At 38.3% G+C, this 23,314-nt stretch overlaps 1 protein-coding gene across 1 annotated transcript in view; it reads right to left on the bottom strand.

Annotated features, from left to right (window-relative positions):
• Nucleotides 1-23,104, bottom strand: part of CHSY3 (chondroitin sulfate synthase 3) — a 285,407-nt gene extending 262,303 nt beyond the window's left edge. Inside the window, exons 1-2 of the mRNA XM_049648467.1 lie at nt 21,923-23,104; nt 19,208-19,491 (exon numbers count right to left, since the gene is read on the bottom strand). Of these exons, the coding sequence (XP_049504424.1) occupies nt 19,208-19,491; nt 21,923-22,730 (1,092 nt within the window). The 5' untranslated portion in view covers nt 22,731-23,104. The remainder of the gene's footprint in view (nt 1-19,207; nt 19,492-21,922) is intronic.
• Between the last annotated feature and the right edge of the window lie 210 nt (nt 23,105-23,314).

Raw genomic sequence — 23,314 nt, 5'->3', positions numbered from 1 at the left:
TATATATATATATATATATATATATATATATATATATTAGTGTTTAGTTTTATTTTTGAGAGAGAGCGTGAGCAGGGAGGGGCAAGGAGAAAGGGGGACAGAGGATCTGAAGCGGGCTCTGAGGTGATAGGAGTGAGCCAGACACGGGGTTCGAACTCAGGAACCATGAGATCATCACCTCAGCCAAAGTCAGACACTCAACCAACTGAGCCACCCAGGTGCCCCCAGGGATGGCTCCTTTTGAACATGCTATAGTGAAGATTATCCTTTTTCCTAGCTATACTCTCAACTCTTTAAGAGAAGTTTATGTCTTTAGAACAATACATGCAATCTTATATTGGTAAGTGCTTGAAATGCATTCATTCTGACATGGGCTGTTGTTCCAATATTTCCACTGTATGACTTTACTGTAACACTCTAGGATTCTAAAGCTGTTATCTGAAGCACTATCTCTATTTTCATATTCTATCTAGAGCTAAGCATTCGGCTGGCACTCAACACAAGCCTGCTTATTATGATGATTCTAATAAAAATGGTAATAAACCCATTTATCTGCAGGGATTTTCACAAGAAATTATTAACAATGTAAGTCCATGTAAAAGGCACTCCTAGAAGCTAATAATTATGAACACTCATAATAAAAATCCCTGAAATAATGGTTTCTACAAAGTTTCAGCTTTTTTAAAAACAATATGTAACTACTTCTGAAAATTTTCCTCTATGTATATGAACTTCTGAGAAGTACATGAGAAATCTTCATTCTAACATAAACTAGTTAACAGAACAAAGAATATTTTTAAGATAAACTCATGCATTCTCAGAATATACCCCAACAAGTGAAATTCTAGTGTGATACACATGCCCATGTGTACTTTGTTCCTAAACAGTACAGCTGAAGGAAAAAAAAATTAAGATAAAACTGACAGCCTACATTTTTACTCTTGCCCTGAGGTAAAGTAAAATATACAATTTTCTGCTTCTATAGAAAATGAAAGCTTTAGTGTTGGATATTTTTCCTGTAAACACACACGCTTAGGACTAGAAGGACTATAACACTTTTGGTCCTTTTCATTCACTCTTTACAGGTCTCTCCCAGAAAGATGAAGACACTCTTTATCTCCAACAGGAAAGGATGTGGCAAGGATGTTAAAACTGATGGCAGCAGCTCTCCATTCCAGTCTTTACTGTCTGACCTTTGTAGCCTACGTCATTTCTTTCCAATTTCCTCATACTGAATATACTTGAACTTGTCTATTCCAATCTGACAACATAGTTTTAAAATAAAAATGAAATGTCATTCTTTGAAAGTTAAGGCAGAATGTCAATGTAATATTACAGAGAAAAATATGGTCTTTGGAATCAAATAAACCAGAGTTCAAAGCAAGACTCAAACAGCTCTCTGGCTGTGTGAATTTGGGCAAGTTACAAAAGTGCTCCAAGTATGGTGCCCATTTATACCTTAAGACAAAAGAAAGGACACTTTAACTCATTTAATCACCCTTACAGCACAGAAAAGCATGTTAAAGCATCCAGTAAAGTGTTTGGTATGCAACTAATGATGAATAGTTATTTTTATAGCTATGTATCAATATAAACCAGTTTGATGCTTATTATATTATTATTATTATTATTATTATTATTATTATTTTATGTACTCAAGTTAAAAAGCTTAGGTGGGCAATTAGGTAACTGCTCATCATATAATAAACAATAGACATTTTAGACATTTCCTAGCATAGTCTTTGTTCTTAACAAGACAGAGAAAAATGAATAGAACCACACTAAGCTCTGGATCAACATTAGACTGGGTTGTATACACTGCTTTTTACACTACCCTAAATCCTTACTCTGGTTTCCATTTTCCCATGGGCTACATACCTTAACTGTTAACATGATGTAGAGGTGCAACTAAATTTACTTCAATATCAAGAAATTGCACCAAAGACTCTAAGATACCTGAGAATAAACCTAACCAAAGAGGTAAAAGATCTGTACTCTGAAAACTATAGAACACTATTGGAAGGAATTGAAAAGGACAGAAAGAAATGGAAAACCATTTCATGCTCATGGACTGGAAGAAAGAAATATTGTTAAAATGTCTGTATGATCCAAAGCAATCTATACATTTAATGAAATCCCTATCAAAATACCATCAGCATTTTTCAGAGAGCTAAAACAAACAATCCTAAAATTCGTATTGAACCAGAGAAGACCTAAGATAGCCAAAGCAATCTTAAAAAAGAAAAGAAAAGTTGGAGGCATCGAAATTCCACACTTTAGGAATGCCTGAGTGACTCAGTCAGTTAAGCTTCCAACTTCATGATCTCACAGTTTGGTTCATGAGTTCAACCTCCACATCAGAATATGTGCTGATTCTCGGTCTCCCTCTCTCTCTGCCCCTCCCTGATTCATGCTCTCTCTCTCTCTCTCTCTCTCTCTGTCTATCAAAATAATTAATTAACTAATTTTAAAAAAGTTCTTAAAAAAAAAATTCCAGACTTCAAGTTATATTACAAAGCTGTAGTGATCAAGACAATATGGTACCAGCACAAACATACACACACAGATTAGTACAACAGAATAGAAAACCTAGAAATGAACCGACAACTGTATGGTCAATTGACAAAGCAAGAAAGAATCTCCAATGGAATAAAGACAATCTCTTCAACAAATGGCATTAGGAAAACTGACAGTAACAAGCAGAAGAATGAAACTGGACCACTTTCTTATACCATACACAAAAATAAACTCAAAATAGATAAAAGACCTAAATTTAAGACAGGAAATCATCAAAATCCTAGAGCCAAACATCGGCAGTCACCTCTCTGATATGGGCTGTATCAAAGTCTTACTAGATACATCTCCTGAGGCAAGGGGAACAAAAGCAAAAATTAACTATCAGAATTTCATCAAAAGAAAAAGCTTCTGCACAGTGAGGGAAACAATCAACAAAACTACAATGAGACCTCACCTCACATCTGTCAGGATGGCTGAAATCAAAAAGACAAGAAGCACCAAGTGTTGGTGAGGATGTGGAGAGGATGTGCGCTGCATGCACTGTTGGTGGGAATGCAAACTAATGCGGCCACTCTGGGAGAACAGTATGGAGGTTTCTCAGAAAGTTCAAAACAGAATTACCCTATGACCCAGCAATTGCACTACCAGGTATTTACCCAAGGGTACAAAAAATACTGATTCGAAGGGACACATGCAGCATTATCAACAATAGCCAAGTTACAGAAAGAGCCCAAATGTCCACTGACTGATGAATGGATAAAGAAGAAGTGGTATATCTATACACACACACACACACACACACACACACACACACACACATACACATATGCAATGGAACATTACTCAGCCATCAAAAAGAATGAAATCTTGTCATCTGCAACAATGTGTATAGAGCTAGAGTGTATTATGCTAAGTGAAATAAGTCAGTCACAGAAGGACAAATACCATGTGATTTCATTCATATGTGGGATTTGAAACAAATCAACAACAAATCAAGAAACAAAACAAATGAGCAAAGAGGGAAAAAGAGAGAGAGATGTAAACCAAGAAACAGACTTTACAGAGAACAAAATGATGGTTACCAGCGGGGAGGTAGATAGGGGGATGGGCTAAATAGGTGATGGTATTAAGGAGGGCACTTATTGTGATGAATACTGACTGTTGTAAGTGATGAATCACTAAACCCTATACGTGAGAATAAGATTATACTGTCTGTTAACTAAATGGAACTTAAACAAAAACTTGGAAAGAAAAAAAACAAAAGAAAAGTGACCAATACAGCTCTACAAAATGATGCCAACATTATCCACCAATTTTTTAAATAGAAGAAAATCTATTAGATTCAGATCTAGATTAGTTTGTCAAAGCCACGTTAATTCTACTTTACAGAAAAAAGTACAGCAAATGTACTAACAAAAAAAGTATTTTCACAAATCTCTAACATTCCAAAATGTGACTAATAAATGTATATGAACTGGCCATGAGAATAATATGCTGCTAAAATCATTCTTTATTCAACTTACCTAAGAGTTGTGGAAACTGGATGACTCCCATAGAGTCATGCATGTAAACTGAAAAACAATACTAGTATGGAGAAATGGAAAACTAAAAAAGGGATTCACCACTCACATTCCTAAAAATATTTTTTTCACATAGCATTTCAGTCACAAATCTTCTTTTGGACAAGGAATAAAGTGAAAGAAGGGTTCTTTAAAAAGGTAAAAGGGGGCACCTGGGTAGCTCAGTCGGTTGGGTGGCCAACTTTGGCTCAGGTCATGAATATAAGCCCCGTGCTGGGCTCTGTGCTGACAGATCAGAGCCTGGAGCCTGCTTCAGATTCTGTGTCTCCCTCTCTCTCTGCCCCTTCCCTGCTCATGTTCTGTCTCTCTCTCAAAAAAATTAATAAACATTAAAAAAAATTTTAAATAAAACATTTTATATAATCAGGAATTATCAGTATCATTACTTACATATTTTATACAACTGGTAATTGCTAGAAAATAAAGCCTGGAGAACATCAGAACAGATCTGCTCGCCATTATTTCCAGACACATTTTACAACTATCTGTCAAAGTTGATAAAATCAATTTCACTCATTATGACTGTTTCAAGCAACTCTTCAAATGAGGTACTTGGAGAAATGGAACTCTGGTCTAATGCAAAAGAGATTTAAGTTTTACAAGCCTTGGAGAGTTTGAGGGTCTCTGCCAGGCTGGTCCTGGCATTTAAGAACACAAAACCATGTGACCTCGTGTTAAAAGTGTCAAAATTGAAATAAGGTGATGTATTTTGTTCCTTAATATGGCAATTTAGTTTTATAAGAGAAGTGTAATCAAAATTCATAATGCCACTGTGGCTATATATCTGCTAGCTAAGGTATTACTTTTAAAATGGATTGAGGCAGAATAAAACCTGGTAATTGCATTTCAACACTAAGAGTGCTAGAAAATGAAGAAACATTAAGAGAATAAAGGACAGGAAATTAAAACTTTGTTAAGATTACAAAAATTAGAACTTGGTTGAGATAAGAAAAAAAGGACCAAAAATTAAAATGTATTCAAATTAGGACCTTACAGGACCTGACGAAAATACCTACATTTACACTAATTTTGCTTTATTATAAAAGTATCATAATTATTTTATAATTACGTATGTATTTTGTATTTCAATGAATATACTACCATTTATTATATTGCTTAGGTTTCAAAAATCTAATTTATGGTATACTGTGAAATGCTCTCCAAATGAAAAAACAAATCAATTCAAATGGATTTGAAATTATTTTAAAAATTGATTAAGTGTTAGACCATCTATATGCAGAATTTACTGGAGTAAATATATAAATATTATTGCAACTAATGTGTATAACAACAAGAGTAATCATCAGTCACATGGTGACAACCAATAAAAGCAAACATTCACAAACACTACTACAAAATGTATTGTCAGAAAAGCAAACACTGATTAACAAAGGCTATTTGATTATACTGGGTCTTTCTATAGACTTTTCAAAGTCAGCAGACATTCTTGCCATGATTTAATTGACTATAATTTTGTAAATCTTTAAGGCTATTTAATTAAAATGGGAAACCAAAATAAGAGAAAGGTTAAATATGAGAAATGCAGAAAGGAAACATATGAATAAAGGAAACATATGAATCTTAATGTAAGCAATTTTATGGGTAGGATATTAAGGATGATGGATTTATATGCTATGTAATTAATCTAAGGTATTCTGCTCTAAATCTATTTGTAGCAGAAGCTCCTAATGTTCTATTAAGACATAAAATAGACTATATGTTCATAATTCCTAAACTCTAGTTTCACAAAGGAAGATATGTATCTTAAGGTATTTAAACACTAAGCAAAAGCCATACCAGATAGAAACATTGTAACTTCGTTCTATACTCTAAGAATAACCTCCAGATATAACAAAGAATGTCCTATAAGTATGCAATAAATTACTTATCTAAAACTATCAACAAAATTTTCAAGAGAAGTAAAAATAACTTTAGTCTATTGCCAAATAATATTGTGTAATATAGATCCACACTTTAATGACCCTAAATTTGTTTGGTAATTCTACTGCAGGAAACTTTACAATGACATAATATATTGCATACAAGATCTGGCAAATAACGTATAAAAAATGGAAGCCCAAATTTATGACTTGACATTTATTATGCTTTATGCCCGTTATCCTCTTACTGGTTGTTTAGTAGTAAAGCACTTCTGTGCCTCTCGATTAAATCTGTCCTCAGAAGCTCCTAAGTTAATAAATTTAAATATGCATATTTACATACATGTTTACATTAAATATAACAAACATACTTAACATATTATACGGTAAATGTAATATACATATTTATTTATTTCCTTAATATTTAATACATATTTAAATATTTCCTTCATATTCAAGAAATATAAAATATGCTTTTGGGGTGCCATCTGCCTGGCTCAAGTGAAAGAGTATGCAACTCTTGGTCTTGGAGTTTTAAGTTCCAGCCCCACATTGGGTGTAGAGATTATTTACATAAATGAATAAACTTTAAAAAAAAGATGTAAAATATGTTTTTAATATTACAATTTGTACCAGGCTACCTTTCAGATCACCCTACACATATCTTAAATAAATCAGATAATAATTTTACATATTCAAATACACATTTTTTTAAAAAGGGTTAACCATGTGGGAAGTCTGTTAACTCTTTTTAAAAATTTATTTATTTATTTTAGTTTTGGTTTTTCAGGGTTTTTAAAAAATTGTTTTTAATGGTTATTTATTTTAAAGATACAGAGTGTGAGTGGAGGAGGGGCAGAGAGAGAGAGAGAGAGAGAGAGAGAGAGAGGGAGACACAGAATCTGAAGCAGGCTCCAGGATCCGAGCTGTCAGCACAGAGCCTGACATGGGGCGCAAACCCACAAACTATGAGGTCACAACCTGAGCAAAAGTCGGATGCTTAACCAAATGAGTCACCCACGTGCCCCAGTTTTTTGGTTTTGTTTGTTTGCAATTGTTGTGATGAGCACTGGGTTGTATGGATGCACTGAGTCACTACATTGTACACTTGAAACTAATGTTACACTGTATATTAACTAACTGGGATTTGAATAAAACCTTAAAAAAACACACAATAAAAAATTTTAGCAATTGGGGCACCTGGGTGGCTCAGTCGGTTGAGCGTCTGACTCGGGCTCAGGTCATCATCTCATGGTTCGTGAGTTCGAGCACCATGTCAGGCTCAGTGCTGACAGCTCAGAGCCTGGAGCCTGCTTTGGATTCTGTGTCTCCCTCTCTCTCTGCCTCTCCCCCACTCATGCTCTGTCGGTCTTTCACAAATAATAAATAAACATTAAAAATTTTTTTAAAAAATTTAGCAATCCAGAAAAGATGGAAATATATATACTGATTGCAGGCTGTTGCACTGTCCATTTTCCTTTTGCTCTCACATAAATGCATGCAGTGCCTCTTAAAATAAGAGACAATTTTCAGTTTCGTTTTTAAATACTAGGCAACAATAAATAAGAGAATAGGGTGCCTGGGTGGCTCTGTCAGTTAATCATCCAACTTCAGCTCAGGTAATGATCTCACAGCTCGTGAGTTTGAGCCCCCCCGTCTGGCTCTGAGCAGCCTGGAGCTTGCTTCAGATTCTGGATCTCACTCTCTTCTCTGCCTTCCTCCACTCGCTCGCTCTCTCTTTCTCTCTCTGTCTCTCTCTCTCTCTCAAAAATAAAACATTTAAAAAAATGTTAAATAAAAGAGAATGATGATTTTTTTAAAGAGAATGAGATTAATGAAAATGAGGTAACGACAGAATAACTTCAGGAAATGTTCTTTATTGAAAAAAGCAACATTCACAGCAATGTATATAATATGCCACCTCTTGTGAAAAATGTAAATTCGAGAGGTAGGCAATACTATACATGCATAGTCTCACATGCAAAAGAAACTCTGCAAAAAAGAGTAGACAGTTGTTAGGGGGAAGGCCTCTCCAGGCAGATGGAGGCCAGGAATTGAAAGATTTTTAACTCTTATCTATTTTTATGCCTTGTTTTTGAACCATTTTATATATTACTGGTTCCAATCACCAAATAAAATTTGAATTGTAAACAATTTAAAAATCAATGACTCTTAATAAATTAAATTTTAAACAATCTTTTAATCCTATGGCTTTGGCATGGTTTTTCTTTTTACATTTTAAACAATAACCGTTTCACCCATGAGTGAAGCTTGCCTAAAACAAATGCATTCACGTAGTCTGATAATACCTACAGTAGAGCCATACTCCTACCAGCTTAATCTCAGAGAGCAACAGCTTTGTAGGCCTCAATCTTCTACTAAGAAGTACTTACAAAGGACTGCAAAGCTGAACATGATGTCTTACCCCTTATCCCCTCAGATCTCACCCTCCTGGCCTGTTATTCAACTCTAGCTTCCCTTCTGCCCTCTGGCAAGTTCTTGACTTGACTGCTGACTGCTTTTGGCAGGAGAGTTTCTTCCTCACATGGTTCAAATATCATCTTCTTAGTAAAGCCCACCTAACCACCCTATTTAAAATTGCACACCCACATTCTTGTGTTCTTTTGGCCTTCCATTACTGATTTACTCTCTTTCCCCTCTAGAAAACAAGGCAGTAATCTTGTCCATTTCTTTTCTTTTTCTTTTTTTCTTCCTATAAAAGTGCCAGGAATATTCATTGTTCAATAAGTATTTGTTGAATAGATAAATAATAAACAAAATTCAATGTATCCAAAATGGACCTCCATTTTCCTCACCCTCTGCCCACACCTGAAACACACCAATCACCCACATTCACCCCTCTTCCTTTATTCGCAAATTCAATGTATCCAAAATGGACCTCCATTTTCCTCACCCTCTGCCCACACCTGAAACACACCAATCACCCACACTCACCCCTCTTCCTTTATTCGCGGTCTCTGGGAATTGTACTAGCATATGAATCCAAAGCCCAGGAGTTACCTTGTAACTCTCCCCCATTACACCCTGTATGTAATCAATCACCTACTTCTATCAATTTTCTTTCCTCACTAGGCTCACCTCTACTGCCACTTTTACTCTTTCATCAAGACTCATCTCTCATGGGTCTGGTACCATATCATCCTAGTTGTCTTTTGTTACTATCCCTAGGAACTAAAAAGTCCATCCTTCCATGCTACAACCATTACCTGTAGCGTAATGTGATCATGGCATTCACCAATGAAAAAATAATCTTCAAAGCTCCCCATGATCTATGGAACTGATTTTCCACTCTGACTACTCATTACAATTGCCCAGAGATTTTTAGCAATTCTACACAAGTGCTCCATCACAACTATGGTATCTAAACCAATGACCACAGGTGATTCTAAGAATCAGTGATCTACAAGGTATAATCCTAAACCTCTGAAGATGATGTACAAGGCCTTTCCTGAGTTCTACCAACAGCTTTTGAGCCTCATTTCTCCTACCTCCAGACATACTTGAAGCAAACACACTATTTGCCATCATGCTGTTCTTCCACCTTTGCCTCCTCAGGCATCCTGACTTACCTGGCAATGCACCTGTGTATGACGTCTAGTTTGAAGGAAGTACTGCACTTTGCTCTTCTCCTTGGGGACTTCTTCCCTTACAATCCTGTGTATCCTATATTTTTCTCCATTATAGCAGTCAACTATAGCATGGGCATGGAAATACTTGCTGAAAATACTGGCTGAAATCAAATTTACCCAAAAAAGTTTGTAAATAAGTTACTGTTTCCACAATCAAACAGATACTACGTTATCTTTTATCCTTTTGAGCTCCAAGTCACCAGTCAATGTTAATGCCATCAAGTCAATGAAAACATTCCACCTATAATTTTAAGAACTCTGTTACTATACATTACTCAAACATATTAAATAAAAACGGGTATAAAAACTCTAGCCTTGCATGGGTTAGAAAAATATTTTTTTCTAAGAATGTTTTAAAATCTATCTTTAATTAAAAAAAAAGAAAAGAGTAATATGTGAACCATGAAAAGCAGACCATAAGAAAACCTACAGTTATGAGTGATGGCTTTAAGTTTATTATCTTAAATCCAGTCACTAACTCTTTGGAACAGGTAAGTAACAAACATAGACAGAAATGCAGAATGTCTATTTCCCTCCTATGATCTACCCCAAAGTAAAACAGAACAAAAAGTCATTTTTAAGGAATAAAGAATGGACTGGATATTTGAATACAGAGAGCGATTTAAAAAAAAGTTATACAGAGGTCTAAATCTTAGAGCCACATTAGAATCACCTAGGGAGTTTGAAACGTCACCTATGTGGCAGGTCTCACCTGTTAAGAGATTCTGATATAATGGTCAAGGATGGGTTCCAGCACCAGATTTTTTCCGAAGTCCCCCAGGGGATTCAATTGTGCAGTCAGGCTGAGGAAGTACTGAATCAGCACGTTCCCTGCTACAGCAAAGCCCATCTTTCAGAAAGCAATTGCAATAAACCCTTTCCAATCAACGTTCTCTTTCCCATGAGGGTAAAAAAGAATATGAACATTGTACACTGGAAAACATTAATAGTAGTTAAGAGTTATACAGGACTTATTATGTGTCAAGCATTAGTCTAAGGCCTTCTAATACGTTGACCTTTTTACGTCTCACAATGGCTCTGTAAAGTTGGCACCATTTTATACCATTCTGCTTCTGCGAAAATAGCTAACAGCTGCAGAACACTTAACACTGCCAGGCATTATTGTGAGTGCTGTTATATACATTGACTCATTTAATCCTTACAACTGTTCTACGAGGTGGGTACTGGGATTATATCCATTTGATAGATGAGGAAACTAAGGCACAAAGAAGTTAAGTTACTGTCTCAGGCCATACAGCTAGTGAATGGCATATCTACAACTTGAAGCCAAGTATTCCAGCTCTAGATTTGGTTAAAAAACAAATTCTTAGTGGCCTGTGCTTTACAAAAGGCAAAAAATATATTTACATGCCATCAAACCACTAAACGTGCCTTTGTTTTACTCCTCTTCAGTAAATTAATACAAACAAGAGAGGAAGATGTTCACCTAAGAAAACTCAGATAAAGACCCCGTGATCCCAGTTCCAACACACACATCACCGTGAACCCAAGTGGAGCTCTCCTGACTTAGAATGAAAGAGAATTCAGAAGGGGCGCCTGGGTGGCGCAGTCGGTTAAGCGTCCGACTTCAGCCAGGTCACGATCTCGCGGTCCGTGAGTTCGAGCCCCGCGTCAGGCTCTGGGCTGATGGCTCGGAGCCTGGAGCCTGTTTCCGATTCTGTGTCTCCCTCTCTCTCTGCCCCTCCCCCGTTCATGCTCTGTCTCTCTCTGTCCCAAAAATAAATAAAAAAAAAAAACGTTGAAAAAAAAAAATTAAAAAAAAAAAAAAAAAAAAAAGAAAGAGAATTCAGAAGGATGACAAAGATGGGAAACCCAACTCTGTATCAGACGTGAAAGCAAGACAACGTTAGAAGCGGGACTCCCTCCTCCCTCTGAGCTCCATGAGCACAAGGAAGGTCTATGTGTGTTCACTGCTGATGGAGACATATTTGGGCAAATGAAACCAGCCAGCTATATAAGATGTGAGATGACTGAATTCTAAGGCAGACTAGTTTAAATTTAATTTACCACTGTAATTTTTCTCATACTTTGTAACACTCATCATGGGTATTAAATATACTCAACTCATATAAAATTTATTTCTATATATAGGAACATTAGATTAAAAGAGATTTTTTCATTAAAATGTTGATTGTTCAATGTTTTCATTTGGGCGTGAAAATTTTACCTAAAATTAAACTTACATTTATATAAAAATGTAATAAAAATTATATAACATATGATTATACAATAAATTATCGAATTAATGAAAATAGACATTTCTAATAATCGATAGCGAGGTAACCACATTGCTAATTCTAGGCCAAGATGTTAGGAATTCTCTTGGACTTCACTCTGTGCTCCTCAGGTGGGACAGCCATTGAGTCTCTAATCTGGTTTGATTTCTCCATGTGTAGCTAGTGTTTCCATCATCCTCTTGATGAGCAAAGCACAATCATGTATCTGTCCTTAACCAATGACACAACAGGTGCATTCTGGGTTCTCACCAGAGAACATGCGTAACTCAAACTTCCTGTTGGCCAACCGACTATGAAACATCTTAGCGAGAAGCAATATCCATGAAGGGCTTTCTGAAAGCTATTCTAAATTTTAAAATAAAATCAAGTAAGGCAGGAGGCAATGGTGCACTTGAACATAATTGCACTGTCTCCAAGTAGAACTCCTCCTGCAGAACTGCCCGTCTGTGTGGCACTCCTGGCTTATGTTGAGGTGATTTACAAGAAATATTGAAACAATTCATACTGTTCTACTCACAGAAGGGTGCTGAGTTTTGTGATCCCTCAGAGCCCCTCTCTGTTCTACAGGAAAGATCTCTTTCAGGTCTCAGTATCTAGGTAAAGTTCTCTTTAACAACAGCAAAACATGAGCCCAACCCACATTTTTAAAGATTTTTTTTTATTTTTCTACATTTTCCTTTTTCCTTTATTTCTTCACATTTGAATTTAATTTTATTGCATACTACTTTTATTAGCATGCATATATTTTTTTAAGCTATCTCTCTTTAATGAATGAAACTGAAAGAGAGAATGAAAAGTGCAGATGCCATTGACAATGAAGAATGAGGGACAGAGCTTGAAAAATGACAAATGGTGAGTAAAGATTTTAGAAACTCAATGAATTAAGAAATCCATTCCATTCATTAGTTAGTTCCAAAACAGGGTTTGCTGATTTTTTTTTTAGCATTGTTTTGGTTTATTTAATTTAGAAACTTATCACATACTGTGCCATAAATGTCCCACACCTTTCTAAGACAGGGTCACCTTAAATGCATGTTATCATTCAAAAGTATTTGTATGTGGTTAAGCCTTAACTAGAGTGTTGTTTAATAGTTAGGACAGTAAATGAACAGAACGTTAGAATTCTGAGGGAACGGCAATCCCTTAATTTTTCAGTTTACTCAGGCTTTCTTATTGCTCAATCATATCAAATAATGATTCAGATGACTAAAGACGCTGAATTTTTTATTTTAATGAAGTTTATGGCTAGCTCAAATATTAAAAGGCACACCTTTGCTCAAAACATGTAACATGTTATTATCAAAGGAAAATGCCGTATCAGTTATATTACTGAACACATTTATTTGCATGATGAACACTAATTCATTCGATAGAAAAGAGACTGAAATAAATGTTTCTAAAAACATACGGGGTTTTTTGGAGACCAAGACAAAGCAAGCAGAAGTAAAAAGTTGACTTGGAATTTCTTCAGGAAATTAGTATACTTATGATCAATTAAGGAGGAAAAATATCCAAAGCTTTTAATCTAAGATAGTATTTATGTCATCATGGAACTTATTTCAAATTGTGTGGAGGCATCTTTCTCACTTACTATTTTCCACAATTTGTCAGAATCATCTTATAAAGCATATGTTGTCACAATTCAAGTGATAAGGCATCCATTAACAATAACAATAAACTAGCTAAGACTACAAAATATGGAAAAACCACACCATGTTTCTCCTTCAACTTGGAATGCAATTTCATTTTGTACAAGGAAGAAAACAATGTAGCAGAAAAGAAGCTGCATAAAATCAATGCATGATGATTTCATCTGACAAGCGAAATGGGGGTGGGAAGGGTAGGTGTGAGCAGGTTACCGCTTTTAGTTAAAAACTAAACTGTGAATAAGAACCAAGAAAAGATGTTTGAACGACTGAATTTTTGATCTAAGTCCCCACTTATGCTTCTCCATACATATTAATATACTCTGGGGGCATAAACCATGTTCATGATACAGCAAAATTAGCATTGCAGAAGAGTGAAGCCCCTAAGTTAACAGGAAGATTCCAGGGAGGATGTACAATAGCCCTTTAAGAATGGCACAACTATTTTAACCTTAATGGTTATGTTATGAAGAACTTATATGTAGTTAAGTTTTTTATGGTATAGCTCTCTGGTATTATAAGCCCAGAGAAACACTTCAAGAACATATCCTTTTGTGAAATAATGGAATTTTCTAGGGTGTTTATAGCCTTTAGGGGGCCAAGATGAGACATAAGACATTCTGGCTTGAAATTAACTCTTTAAGGAATCTAATAAAAAATCTGTTTAGTCCTAAGAAATGGTTTTTAAGCCCAAAGAGAAATATCTTTATCAATATAGAGCTATATTTTATTCGAAACATTTAATTGAATGAAATAAGACACATGCATTCTCTGGCTCCATTTAACTATAAACATTAAGAAGATAAATACACACTGTTCTGAAGATGAGTCTTAGATGAAATGTAAAACTCCCTCATAGGGAGAAGAAGAATCATTGAAATTAAAATTACTTAATGCTTGAATATAAAGGATCACACTAAAACAGAAACCAAAGAAATAGAACTTGCAATTCTCCTAAGGCACATGCTGAAACTGGATTGGCTGAACTATTTTTTTTTTTTTTAACAGTGAGAACTTTCTAGTTACTAAAAATACACCTACAACAAAGGAAGTATAACTATATTATATGACACACAATTCTAACAGCCAAGTTGGAAAAAAAATCTTCTGTAAATTACAGTATTTAAAATACACATCTCATTCTCACTAGAAAATCATTTCATCTTCTAGAGAATATTTTAATAAAAATTTCAACATGTGCGTTATCTGCCTGAAAATATCAGGACTCATAAGCATACCTGGGCCAGGCAGTTAAAATAAACATGCAAGGAAAGCCTGTTGTTAGAATTAGGATATGAAGGGGACTGAAGACTGCTGGCCTCTCCTAAAAGCATCTGAAAACAAAAACAGAAAACCTTAAAACACTCCATGAGCCAAACAATGTTTAAGAGCCATATGCAGCCTCCCAAGCTGCCAGATTGCAGCTCAGAGAACTAGAAAAACAGTAGCCAAGATAGAGCTCTACCACAAAAGCGAACTTAGCCAACAGTAGATGCCAATAAATTCTCACACTCACAGAATGAATAAAATAGAATGATTTTTCACGAATATGCTTTAGTTAGTAATCTTTACTTATACAATTTGAGGTATAAATGAGTACAACAGCAACCCATGAAGTGTGTTGATTAACATATGCCATATGTCCTAGGACTCTAGATGTTTCTACCTCCAAGTACCAAAGGGAGAATCATAATTCTGACTCTCCAATGGTCTTAGGCACACAGAGAACCAGTCCATCTGAGGCTGATCAGCAACTAAAGGCCTCTTTAGTCAGGAGAGGTCAAGTCATTCCTGGGCCCTAGGAGTGATCTGGGCGCACATTCTGTGATCTCTTGCGACACAGGGGCTGGTCTATCATAAGCACGTTAATTTACTAAGAACTTGATGAAAAGTGGTGCATACCAAATGCATTTGTAATCTATTTTATATATCATTAAATACAGAAAGAAAAAAAGTAAAAGGGGATGAGATGACAGAGAGAGAAACAAAGCAAGAAGCCCCCATGCAAGACATTTTTCCCAGACCATGAGGACCTTACCCCAGGGAGGAAGTAAAGCTATCCATCATTTCCTGCAAAAGTGAGCACCACAGGAACAGGTTCTAGCTACCTGAAAGCCAAGTTCCTGGTGTTCATATAGTTGATTGCACAATGAGACACTATTAACCTCTGTTTCTACTGAAAATTCCAGAGAAACTCAGAAAAAGGGGCTATTGTTCCGGCAACCCATCTAGAAACCTATACAATAATTTTTTTTCTTTAATATTGAGTCTCATCTATTTGAGATTCCTTAAATATGTATATTAGATCATCACTTGTTAGATAATATTTTCCACACTGTTTTTTTAAGATAAACTATTATTATGGTGCTCAAAGACTGAAGCAAATATGTGTAATGCATCATTTAAACATGCAGACTTCCATGTTTTATAGTAAGTTCTACTGACATGGAATCCCCGTACTTTCAGTATTTTTGAAACTTTCTTGCTCTTTGCCAAAAAAACCTTAAAGTTGGATTCTTTAACTGAAAACAATTCAGCTTATTTTTAGTTTGACTCTTTTGATATAGACAAATCATTCATTACTAATCATTAAAAAATATAATAAAATATCGATGAATCCATGTTATGTATAATACATGATCTATTCAGCAACAATTATGGCTATAATAATTAACATTTATTGAAAATTTACTGTGTACTAAACACTATATGAAGGGCTTTCCATAGGTTTTTTCGCCAATTCACTTAATCTTCTCCAAAAATTATGTAGCAGACACTGTTATAATGTCCAATTTCAGATGAACTAAACAAGGCTCGAAGAACTAACTTACCAAAGACAAGAGAACTCAAACCCAAGTTCAAGTGTATCCTCTCTCTCTCTCAATTAATGCTAAATTGTATATAAAACAGAGAAAGTACACTTTCATTGAACAGTAAATAATACTAAAAGATTTCTAGGTTTTATAAAAATTGTAATTTATCATAAAGAAAAGCTACAAAGTCTATATAGTTTAATTATGTTTGCTCAATCCTCTTCCTGGAAGATCTTCAAGCCTGTTTATCATTTTTAAAAGATAATATTGCACCATGAATGCTTCATATATTTAAACTCAAAATTCATCGGCAGTGCTCTTAACTCCGTAAGAACTTTTATTAGGAGGAAAAGCCAAACAAAATTCCGAAATCCATGAAAGGTATAGATAAAGGAAATTCAAGATTTTAAGAGAATTCTATCACAGATGGATCTTTTAAAAGAAAAAAGAAAACAAAGTTAAAGATCCTTTCATAGCTTGTTATACGACCAGATGTACAATTTCACCTTTACTGAGGACACCAATGTACAGTAAAATAGAGGATTCTTTTCAAATAATGTGAACAGTAGCAAAGAATGGACATCATATGAACTAACCTAAAATCTAAACTGGAAAACCCTAGTTTGGCTGTGATCCAACTGATCTACTCAGGAGTCCCATATAACACAGAACGCATCCTAATATTAACATGCTTAAATTATTACTTAATTGTATATTTACCATTACTAAATTTATTAACAGATGCTATTTAATAAATACCTTGGCCATGAAATGTTCCATCATTCCTTTAAATAAGACCTGAGACTTTGTACTACCAAAGCAATGCCCCCTCAAAATTCTGTTTAAATAGCTCTTTAAAAACTGATATTCCAAAACAAAGTAAATTCTATGTAATTGTTAAGCAAAAGATAAAGTCAACCTTCTAAAACAGCACAACTTTAGAGAATAATATTTTCTTTTGTGAGGAAAAAAAGATAGAAATGATTTCTTCATATAGATTGTGAACTCAGTTGATAACCTAGTATGAGTGCAAATTTAAATGTATTTTGAAAAGTTAATGAAAATACTGTGATCATGACGTTACATCTTGTAAGATTTGCAATTTCTTGGTTTATCTGTTCTTTTATGTCAGTTTATGATATGACCTAAAGTTCCACTATAAAATGCCTATATTAAAAATAAAATATTAAGTCGATTCTTGAGCATGTAGGTCACCTGAGTTTACTTTACTCTCCTGGAACATAAATGGGTACACAGCTAGATGAAATGGGTTCACAGCTAGATGAAGATGGCAGGATCAACGAAAACTTGAAGGGAAGGACATTTAAACAAAAGGTTCGTTAAGACCTTCTATGTGATGTTAAGGCAATAAAATACCAAATAAAACATTATAAATTTCCATCTCTATTTTTAAATATCAATAATTTTGTTTACTCATCCATACAGAGTGAATGTCTCCAAAGTTGTACCTTCATATAAACAAAATCAACCTAATGTGTTTTCTATACTGTGTATTTGTTTTATGCCTTTCAGTTAGTTTTATAGTAAATGGAGAAACAAATATTTTTCAGTGAGTTTATTCTAAAATACCTATTTTTAACTATAATGTTCTTGCATTGCAAACATTTTTATTCTACAGGGTAGTCATAGTTATACAAAAGAAAAATTACAATTTTAGTATCAAAAGAAATGAGATAATAACAATTTTAAATTTGCATAGTACATATTCCAAATAACTATTTATTGATAATTTTTAGTTTCTTTAATAGATAGAAGAAATATTCCCTAAAAGTGTAAATACCACAAAGTATTAAAAATAAAGCAAAATTAACTAAAGTAATTACACAGTAATTACTAAAGTAATTACAAAGTAACTGTGTAATCTTGAGGTATCATGACTTCTCAAGGAACCTATTTTCATGTTTCTTCTATAACGGGAGACAAGAAAAATTTGAAAAGATAAAAAAATGAGTTAAGTTATAATTTACATATGTGTGCAGCTGAGTATATCAAACTCCAACGACCTGAAAACCAAACTACTAAAAACTGCAATACACCAAATGTTAAATTAAATTTTTACTAACACTAACCTTTAGAAAAGCTATTTCAAACAAAATTGTATTTCTCTTCAAAACAAATTTCTGAAGGAAAAAAAAAATCCCAGAGTATTTCATAAAACTAATTATCACAATAAAAGAACAGTTCCTAACTCAGATTATATAAACAACAGCTGCCGTTCAGGAAATAGAACGGCAGACAGAGACCAATTGTAGGGAACCAGTCATAATACTAAACAGTTACTTAACATCTTCATAACTTCTATTTTCCCAGGTAACAAGCCCCCTTTATTTTGTGAATAAATCTATCATAAATGATACCTTTTCCTATGATTTAAAAACATACATGTTAAATTTCCACCTGAAAATCTTCCAAGTAAACTGAAACTGTTCGGAAACAAAGAGATGCAATTATACACCTAACCAAAACAACAACAGCAACAACCAACCAAGTACCAAATGCTAAAAGTTACAACCCAAGAGAATAAAATTAGTCCCCTTGTTAGAGACAGGAAATGGATAAGCACGTATATCAACACCAATAAAGCAAATAGAGGGGAAAGAGCATCTTCCAGAGATGTGACCATATATACAGATTCCTGCTTAAAGTTAAGGGCCATGCTAATAAAAAACACCTCCCATAGGCCTCGGCTCTGTGAAGAAAGTTATTCCCCACAATCCACCTTGTGTCCATACACGGCTGATGCTGTCATTTTCAAGCAAGAGAATAAACATAGTCATTGCCCCAGACAATAAACTGGCAAGAATCTATAATATGTGAACATTTTCATCACAGCCTGTCTTACCTCATAAGACCAGACGCACTGAGTTCCACCAAAGCGTCGAACACATCGTCCTACTTCCACGTCCTCATGGGTTGTGTACATTTCTCTGAGGCATTCACCAATATGTGGCACCATCCTCCTGAGAACCTCTCGACTGAAGATCATGCCAGGTCCTCCCATACAGAAGTTCTCTCCAGGCTCCAGCCCCAATTTTCCAAGTTCTTCAATGTTCCCCAGGCCAGTCTGGCCCAGGTAGAGAGGCTTGCTGCTATTGAGTGATCGAAGAAACTCTTCTAACTTATCACCTACAAAGAGAAAGGCAACAATCTCTCCTTTTCCTAATTTCGTAATCATTTAGAACATACAAAGTAAGGGAAAGACCTTTCAACATTGTGCACAAACTCACCAAAAGTCATAATACAGCTGAAAGGAAGAAAGACCTCTCTGAATATTCTATTACTTTAAAACTATGAAATTTCCGTTACTAATTAAGTCATAATAAAATGTTCTTAACCTTCTACTCAAGGTCACTGGAAAACCTTAAGTATAATAATCACCAGACTTTTTTTTGTAAAAGGTGAGATTATGATAAGGAGAATAATGATAAATTTCTTAGCATATCTGAGTTAATGATAAAATTTTCAGAAAATAACATTTATATTCAGCACTGATTGGCAGATTGTTGATATCCAATTAGTATTTTCTCCTGATAAATTGGTCGTGTTTTGTCCTGAACTAAACTCGAGTCACATACAAACAAAAACTGAGAGAGAGAAAGAATATTAAAGTTGTGTTGGAATTTAACTTGGGAACTTTGAAAAGCACCTTTTTGGAAAAAAAATTTGTTAAAATAATAATATAATTGGTTTCCTTACAGTAAGTAAGTTCATCAAGAAAAACCACTTAACCGTCAAATTGTGTAGCTAAAACACATTTGGTATTCTACAAATCGACACAATGAAGTAGCCACCTTCTTCATATTCCCAGTCAGCATCTTTACTATCGTTTTTTGATGAGAACTCATCTGCAGTCATTTATCTTGAAGCCACGCCACACCTCCCCCCACCCTTGGATTTCAATGAGTTTTAGCTATTATTGGGTTCTTAATTCAAAATGTATTTCATTCTTAATAGAGATGGAATGAATATGGCACTTCGGTGTTCTGATGGACAGTCTTTCAAACCGTTAAGAGAAATGACAGAAGTAGATGCTGTTCGTGCATTTTAGAAATTCTCTGTCAAGTGTGGCAAACTTCTGCCAGGAAACCTTTGTGACTTCAACCATACGCAGAAGACAAGGGGACTAGAAGCGATCTATCACTTATAGCTATAGATAGCTATACATCTGAAATCTGTCTGTAAGATACCGTATTCATTAGAAAGGCAACCATTTATTTTTGTATCGAATCACCAATGGAATGACTTCGCTCTTCCCAACCTAACCCCAAGAAATCTCTAGTTAATACTCCACACTCACTCCCTGAGCCAAAACGGAATTTGTTTGTTTTTCCTTGAATCCTGTGAAAGACTACCTGGATAAGGAGAAAGCAACGAGGCTTTCTTAACAGTAAGGAAGGGCTGCCCCCCTTTGACCAAGAAGCTGGGAAATGGAGGAAGGAAGCACTGGGAGACCCTACTTCAACACAACCCTGAGACTTCCCTTGCGCCCATCTCCATCTCCACAGCGGGCGGTACTGGGAAGATTTACTCCCGCTCTTAGGAACTTCTCTCTGCTTTGTTTAGAAATCTCTGGCCAGAGCCACCCACGATGAGGGTGAAAGACCGCGCCTCTTTTAAAACTGACAGTTTTCTCCTGCTGTGGCTGCGCGTGGTTTTGGGGAAGGACTCCAAGCCTCTGCTTATCGCCGCCGCCACCAAGATGGACTGGAAAGGATCCACACTAGTACATGCTAATACAGCTTGGAGCTCCTGGGGTCTGGATAAGTCACCCGCGCTCTCACCTTCTGCGCACCACCAATTCCTGAAAATGCTCTCCTCCGCCCGGGGTTTTATTGAGGTGGGCGGGGGGCGGGGTGGGGGTTAGGGCCCGACTCTGTGCAGCACTGCTGTGGCTGGAAGGAGGTGCGCGCTGGAGCGATGTGGGTGTGGGTGCTCAAGGACTCCCGGTGCTTGACGGGGTCGTAAGAGAGGGAAGGAAACGCAGAGGGAACGGTCCCGAATAGCGAAAATAATTCCTTAATCTCACCATTTCTGAAACCGCGCTAGATCCAATCAAAACAAAAGGGTTGTGGAATAAAGCTAGAACACCCGTATCCATACCGGCTCTCGCCCGCTTCCTCGGTCTTTCCTTCCTTTACTGAGGACACGCCCCTCTAGATAGATTTGGGAAACTACTACCACCCGGGCTTTCGGAGGAGGACAGAGTAGGAAACGCCTTTGGCTAACCCTAAAGTCCCTTTCCTCAGCGTTGACACAGAGTGAAGAGTAGGGGCAAGCGCTGGGCGGAAAGGAGAACAGCAAGAGTGAGAAAGGCTAATAAAACCGGTCAGGTGTGAGGAGGGTCCACATTGCAGCAGAAGAGGAGGAGCGGACTAGGCATGGTGGGCGGATGTGAGGGGTGGGGACCGAGGGCTGGGGGCTGCAGGAGCTCAGAGCACGTGCTGGCAGCCAAGCAGAGAGGGGCTGGGCAGGGATCAGGGCTGGTTGCAGAGGAAGGATTCGGGAGAAGAGGGTGGCGGGGAGCGGGCAGGCGGGACAGCCGGCGCTGGGAGGTCACCTTTGATGTAGACATCGTCGTCGGCGCGCATAAACCACTCATACTTGTCCAGGTAGTGGTCGTGCATGTACTTGATCATCATGAAGGACTTTTTCTGGGGAGGGTAGGAGTCGTCCACCCCCGGTAGCGCGATGACAGGCAGGGGTGGCGGGGGCTGGCTCATTCCGGCGTTGGGGGGCTGCTCACTGGAAAAAAACTCCACGCGGCCGGGGATGAAGCGCGCCCAGGTCCGCTGCGCCGCTAGCGCGCGGCTGCCCAGGTACTTCTGCGCGGTCATCACTCCCACATACAGGAAATCCCGGGGTCGGGAGCTCGGGGCGGCAGCGCCCCCGTCCCCGCTGCCGTTGTGGCTACTCCCCGGCCGGCCGCTTCTCCGCTGCCCAGCCGCGCCCCCGTCCTCCTCCTCGGGTTCCCCTTCGGCCCCGGGGGCGCCTGGCAGCCCCGTTGCGCCTTCGGGCTCGCGTCCTCGCCGCCGCTGCTGCAGCGGAGGTGGCTGTTGCCAGGGGCTGCTCCGAAAACTGGTTGCTCCAGGCGCTGCCTCTGGCAGCGGCGGCCCCTGAAGCTCCTGGCGCGCGGGGGGCGGCGACTGCTCCAGCCGCGGCCGGGGCTGAGGTTGGGGGAGCGGCCGCTGCGCGCCAGCGCCGGGGCCAGCGGCCGAGCGGCCGTAGTAGGAGCAGAGGCTGGAGCCGCGTCTCTTCCTCTCGCTCAGCTCGGCCACTCTGGGGGCGATGAGCCAGGACGCGGCGGTGAAGCCCAGCACCAGCCCCAGTGCCACGCTCATCCACGGGCGGCGGGAGCGCACGGCCATCGCGACTGCCCCCGGCGCGGACGCTAGCTGAGTGGCTGCGGCGCTGCGCGCGGGTCCCGCGGCTCACACCCGCCCCTCCTCCGCCTCAGCGCCCCCAGCCCGGGCCGCTGCCCGCCGCCGAGGCGCCGACGCCGGCTCACGGTCGGAGCGCTCCGGGCGCCTGGCCCACTGCGGGTTGCCGCTGCCGGCCGCGCTCCCCGCTCGGCTCTAGGTCCGCGCTCCGAACGAGGGTCGGGAGTGAAACTTCTCCCGGCGGCGGCAGTGGCGGCGGCAGCAGCGAGAGGAGCTGCTGGAGGAGGAGGTGGAGCGGCGGCGGCGGCAACGCGTCCGCTCCTAGGCTGCCACCCTGTCACTGGCGCGCCTGGTCCCTCCCTCCTACCTCCTTCCCGAGCCCCCGCCCTCGCTCTCCGCCTCCCGCTCCCCCCCGCCTCTGGGCTCCGGACTGGCCCCGAGGAGGAGCCACGAGCAGCACCGCTGCCAGCCCGGGAGAAGCGAGAGCCGCGCTATTTCCCCGTCACCCGCCCTTGGACGCCCCCGTCCCCGCCTCGGTCCAGAGCCGGCCTCCTCTCCGGAAGGAAACGATC

This window comes from Panthera uncia (assembly GCF_023721935.1).
Source record: "Panthera uncia isolate 11264 chromosome A1 unlocalized genomic scaffold, Puncia_PCG_1.0 HiC_scaffold_17, whole genome shotgun sequence".
Classification (NCBI taxonomy): Eukaryota; Metazoa; Chordata; class Mammalia; order Carnivora; family Felidae; genus Panthera; species Panthera uncia.
This window is presented reverse-complemented; position numbering and strand designations above follow the sequence as displayed.